This window comes from Gracilinanus agilis, chromosome 3 (assembly GCF_016433145.1).
Source record: "Gracilinanus agilis isolate LMUSP501 chromosome 3, AgileGrace, whole genome shotgun sequence".
NCBI lineage: Eukaryota > Metazoa > Chordata > Mammalia > Didelphimorphia > Didelphidae > Gracilinanus > Gracilinanus agilis.
In genome coordinates, this window is record NC_058132.1 from 252,217,422 (window position 1) to 252,223,390 (window position 5,969).

The window sequence follows — 5,969 nt, forward strand, 5'->3', positions numbered from 1 at the left end:
TAGAAATGATCACATGAGACTGACTCAGTGGGATCTTCCCCAGGTGACCCCTTGTTAATGTATTTATTTTCACACTGCAGTCGCAGAAACATTTCATGCTGGAGCCCCTGCATGGAGCCAAAGACAAGAAAACACTTTATTATAATAATTATTATTATTTAACAAAGCTATTAAATAACCTGTACACAAAAACTCATTCCTGTCCCAGAAAAAGCCTTAGTATTTAGAAGCTTCCAACGTGTTTAGGACTTGAGCTGCTCTACATAGAAGGTCAGGAAAGGTTTGGAGCATAGAGCCCTGACCACCTCTCCCCTGGAGAAATGACTGAAACTCGAAGGCAATCTCCAGTCTAGGGCTTCGGAATCCAATTGCTCCACCTCCACCCCTCCCACCATGCTCCATCACTCCCCTTAACCAGCTACTCTTGACCTCTCGGACCTCAGGTCTGAGAACTGTCAGGCAAACAATTAGATCTAAGGAAGCTTCCCAGGAAGGCTCCAAATTTGCCGGAAATGGGGCAAGAAGCGGGCAAATTCTCGGTTTGTCCGATGGCCCCAGTGCTGAACAAATGCAAAGCTTCCCCTCCATGCAAACTACTCCTGGGGCCTCAGGTCCCGGGACAATGGCGGTGCGGTGCTCAGTGGCATGAGTCGGGGATTATGGTGAGGAGGCCGTTCAGAGATCCCGAGTGTCCTCCCGCTTGACCCCGGCCTCTCCGGCCTTGAGCTTCTTGTTCTGGTGCGTCTTCACGTGCTTGGCCAGATGGTCGCTCCTCATGAATCGCTTGCCGCACTCCGGGCAGGCGAAGCGCTTCTCGCCTGTGTGAGTCCGCAGGTGCCGCTGCAGCTCATCCGAGCGCGTAAAGCTCTTGCCACAGAAGAGCCAGTTGCAGACGAAGGGCCGCTCACCCGTGTGCCAACGCAGGTGCGCCTTCAGGTGCGACGTCTTGCCGTACACTTTGCCGCAGCCCGGGACGTGGCAGACGTGCTGCTTCTTTTTACCGGGCTCCGCCTCGGGGGCTCCACCCGCTGCCTGGCAATTGGGACAGCGGCAGCGGCGGCACCTCCTGGCCGTGGCCGCCAGGGGGGACTTGGTCTGTAGCAGGGCGGCTATCTGGCTCTGGTACTGGGCGAAGTCCGAGTGGCCCAGCACCAGGCTCCGCTGCAAGGCGGCGGCTGCCGCGGCCGCAGCAGTGGCTGCCGCTGGGAAGCGCGGGGCGTGGTGGCCGGGGTGGCCTCCGGTGCAGCCTCCTGGGACGCCTCCCCCGGGCACGCCTGGGCCCCCTGCCCCGGCCCCGGCCTGCGGGATGCTCCACCAAGGAATGTCCTCCGGGCCAGGGTTAGGGGAGAGCTGGCGGCAGGGTGGCGGTGGAGGCGGCGGCGGTGGAGGCGGCGGTGGCGGAGGCGGAGGCGGCGGCGGGGGCAGCAGGTTGGAGTAGCCAGGTGGCAGGGCGGCCTGGGCGGCGTAGGGCACGTAGGCTGGGGGACAGCTGGCTGGCAGGGCTGCCATCGAGGAGGGCAGCATTTTGACCGGCGAAAACTCGTAAGGGTAGGAGGGGTCTGCCGGTGGGGTGAGGGGAAGTTCGTGGGCAGCCCCGAAAGAGGGCTGCAGGTGGTTTTTCTGGGGCGTCAACCCCAGGCTGGGGTGGGGAGGTGGTAGGCCTCCTGGTGAGTGGGCTGGCATGTCGGTAGTCCACGGGTGAAAAATCCTGGAGGGTGAGCCCAGAGTCGGATCGTAGGAGACCTGTAGGAAGTCCGGAGGGGCGGCCGCGCCCGGCTGTCCGATTCGGCTACAGGTGGCCGCCAGGAGCGCCAGCGGCGAGTGTTTGACCAACTCGGGAGAAGCACTTGGGGTGCGGTCCTGCATAAGAAGAGATGGTGGTGATGGTAGGGGTCGTGGGGTCGGGGCGTGTTGGGGAGGAGAAGAAACAAAGGATTACCGCTCCATCCTCCGAATCCCCAGCCGGGTTCACCACACCTACATCCAGTTATTATACTGCCACCCTTCACACACCCCACCCCCCTCATTCACAGCAACCCGCCACCGCCCCAGTCACGGAACTAGCGCGGGCACACACTTCTTGTAGGGAGTGCTGGGGAAGTTTTTGGTGCTTGAGCCAAGAAGAAACGAAATGCGCGTCGTTCCCCATTTGAAAAAACAAAAACAAAAACAAAAACAAAAACTTGATGGAAACAGTTATAATCAATCCTTTAGGAGATTTAGAGGAGGGCAAAAAAAAAAAAGTTGGCAAAAAGTGAGGGGGGAGATGAAAACTAACGGCTGCCTTCTTGTAAATACAAGTTCACTTCAGACAATGCAATCTGAAAAGTATAAACATCTACCACAGTGGTGACCTGCACTACTTCCCGCCTCTTCTCTTTTTTTCTCCCCTTTCTCTCCTTGGTTCTTACTTTCCCTCCTTTTCCTTCTTTACCTCCTCATTTCCCGAAGGTTCCCGCCCCCCCCCCCCCCCCCCCTCTCTCAGCAGGGAGCTCCTACCGCGTAAGCCTCAGACCTTTCCCTTTGTAAGGAGCTCTCCACAGCACCCTCATTTTTCCTTTACCCCACCCTGAAACACTCACCTATACCCTCTGGCCAGCCAACTCTCAATAACCCCAGGTATCAAGCTCTAGTCACCTGGCCTCCAATAAAGCTTAAAGTTTGGACTAGAGGGGATATTGGCTGAGGACAGAGAGAGTGAAAGTTTAAGGCCAGACTTTCCTTTGACATAAGCATCTATTTATCACCTCCGGAGCTGCCTCCAAGTAGATGCAGACTAGAAACTTCCGAGTGCTCAGAGGTGATAGGGAGATAGAAGAACAAACGCTTCACTTATCTTCCTTCCAAGCAGCTCCTTATCCTTCAACACTCCCCCACCCCCACCCCGAGGCCCCCGGGGCACTGACCTGTAGGAAAGCCTGCAGGGAGTCGTTCCGAAGGACCGCCACAGCGGCCATGGCTACCACTCCGGGAGCGACGGGAGGGCAGCAGGGCAATGCCGAGGCATGGAGGCTCCAAGGCGAAGACGAAGAGCAGCCCAGCTTCTTTGCCCGGCCCTCTCGTTCGCCTGTGTGTTTTGCTCTTCTCGGTTCGCCTCTGCTCCCTTTGGAGTGCGCTTCCCGCTTTCCGGCTGTCCTGCCCCCCTTCCCCGCCCCACGCCTTGCTTAGCCTTGCCTTGCCTGGCCGCCCCGCGCCGAGCGCTCTCCGCGGACTGTCTGAGTGCTCTAGGATCACCTCCAAGAATTTGATAAGGACTTTGCTGGGCCGCCAGCCAGTCAGAGGGAAGATTTATGGCTTTGAAGTTTGCCGCTACCCAATCATCAAAGAATAGCGGCTCTTTCAGAAGCGAAAGCAAATCCTTTGAATCCACAAAGCTCCTATGGTGTGTTTGTTGGTCTGGATAAAAGAACTGATTATTAGGGGGGATGGGTAGGGAGGAGATAAAGGCGGGACAATTAATGAAGTAATCACTATGTGGGAAATGTATATACACAAATAATTGGATTTTCCTGATCAAAGGGGGCCTCACCGCCTGGAGACCCTCACTGGGGCTGCTAGAGACACTAGATCCCCCTTCGCCTTTTTTCCCCCTCTTTACTTGCAATTAAGGATTTGTAGCAGAGGCTGAGCCTAAAGTGACAATGTGTCTTTGTTATCTCCAGAGAAATCTGCCTCCGGATTCCAAGAGTTTTTAGTTTGGTAGTCGAGAGTCACACAAGCACGCACACAGCACTCCAACCTAAGAAATTTCACCTGAGAAATGGTCCCCCGAGGTCCCTTCCAAGCCCACAAAATAAAGATAAAAGTTCCCCAGACTTCCTCTTTTCTGCAAGTTGAGGCCAGAGACTGCAAACAACGTGTTGCTCCTCTACCTTCTGGTGGCTGCTGGTGGTTTGAATGTGTACCTGGATTGAGATTCCGAGCCAGTTAAGGCTCCTTTAGTAATTATCTGAGCTTTTCCCTTTAGGCAGCTGGCAAAATGCTGAAATCTCTCCTCGCTAGCAATACTAGCCCTAAATCAAAAAACACTCAAAATGACACAATGCCAAAACCCGAAAGTAAAGAAAGTCCGACCCAGGCTTCTGTTCTCTTCTCATAAAAACTTTGTCGGCCGTTAAGGTAAAAAAATAGTGATTATTTATTCTGAAAGTTGATTGTTATTGTAAATGGATGGAAGTTTGTTTTTTTTTTGTTTTTTGTTTTTTTTTCTCTTCACACAATCTGAATCTAGATGTGGGATGAACTAAGGCCGAAGCTGACTGAAAGAAACTCTTGAAAGTTCTGGTTCCGGTTTAAAGTCTTTGCTTGAGAAAAAGTAATAAAGCTGTAAAGATACCAAACAAAAACATAACCAAAAGTACATGCAAATCTCGCAGAACACAAAGAAGACTCCTATAAGGGAAAGAGAATAAAACAAGGTATTTGAGCTCACTCCCACACCCAGTTTATGCCACACCACTTAGATCCCAGACCACACTTGGAAGAGAAAATAACATTTGCCAAAGGGACTGCTGTGAAGACTTCCAGTGTCCTCCTACTATATCCTTCCCTTTGCCTCTCTCCCAGAAGACGGAGGAACTCACTCCTTCACCTTTTCCAACCTTGCTTAATAGCTAAAGAACTAGGGAGTTAAAGCGTTGACAGGTTAAGAGCATGGCTCAGACTCCCTGCTGAGGCCCTACCTCCCCCTCCTCTAGACCTATGCTCCAGCCTCCTGCTCTCTGAACTTTCTTCTTCCATGAGTGATCTGACCCCAACCCAGTAGTCGTTCTTCCTTCTCTGGGTGGTATGAACCACAATACATCATTTAATTTTTTTCTGAGGAGCCGAGTGGAAAATCAGTATAATCAGTTGCTTGTCCCGGTGAAGGGAATTGGTTCAGTACTGCCCCAGGAATTATTAAGGAAGAAGAGGGGGTGGAAAAGACTCCACAGGGAAACTAGGAGCTTCCCACCGCTGCCTGGAGTTTACATTTCTGCAACTGTTACTCTGCAGGTAAGGAGATCCAGCAGTCGGTAGCGGAGGTCGGATTGTGCTGCCCCTGTCTTGGCCCACAGATTTCTTTATCTGACCTCCCCACAGTAACAATCTCTGTCCTCTCAAAGACTTCCCAGGATGACTTAGGCCTGTATTAGCTCGGAGCCTTTTGAAGGGATTAGGAGAGTGGAGTCCTCTCCCACGGCTCTGGACCAAGGCCTGGGGAGAGCTGGCCGCCCTGCTAGGGCCCCTAGATGTTCTGCCCCATCCTGGGCATGTGGCTCTTACCCTGACAGTCACTCTCCTCACTCCGCCCTATTCTAACTGTTTAACCAGACCTCTGGAGCAACGGTAAAAGGTGTATCCAACCGACACCGATTTAGGTGATGTGATGGATTTACTATACATAAAATATATATATTAGGTACTTCCTATCACAGGTTAGTTGGACCTGGAAGAGGTTGGGAGTAGCTCAGGATCTGTCCTGGAAAAACATCGGGGAGGAGGGGAGGTGGAGAATTATTGGAATATTCAGAATCTGGGGTTTATGCTGATCCTTCCGACTCCCCCCCCCCCCATCCAATTTAAGGTAAAAAATTACATTCCCCCTTCCTCCGCTCTGGCTACCCACCAGCTCCACCGACAGCTTCGAAACGGTGAGCTTCCTTCCTTAGCTCAGAGAGTTGTGAAATGTGAATAATTTATAGAAGATGAGGGCTCATCCTGCCCATAAGCAGCGTGGGAGGAATCTAGGGAGCAAGTCCCGAGCCACTCTTTGGAGCCTCCTCTCCCCCTCCCCTGTACTTCTGCCGCCCAAAATTGCCTGGCTCCACTGGACACAGAAGGGCAACCTAGAGGGCAATTGTTTGGGGCGGGGGTTGAAGACCACCCCCCTTTCTCAGCACACAGCGCCTTAGCCTGGAGGCGGGGCAGAAGTCCGGCTCAGCTGGAGGTCTGAAGAGGAGGGGCGGAAGGGGGCTGGTTTGCTGTGA

The 5,969-nt window shown here is 53.2% G+C and overlaps 1 protein-coding gene across 1 annotated transcript; it reads right to left on the reverse strand.

Annotated features, from left to right (window-relative positions):
• Positions 1–365: 365 nt before the first annotated feature.
• On the reverse strand, positions 366–2,957 carry SP5 (Sp5 transcription factor). The gene is made up of 2 exons (XM_044666514.1): positions 2,907–2,957; positions 366–1,860 (listed from the first exon to the last, which is right to left on the reverse strand). Exons 1-2 carry the CDS (start codon positions 2,955–2,957, stop codon positions 676–678), a joined length of 1,236 nt encoding a protein of 411 aa, XP_044522449.1. The 3' UTR covers positions 366–675.
• Between the last annotated feature and the right edge of the window lie 3,012 nt (positions 2,958–5,969).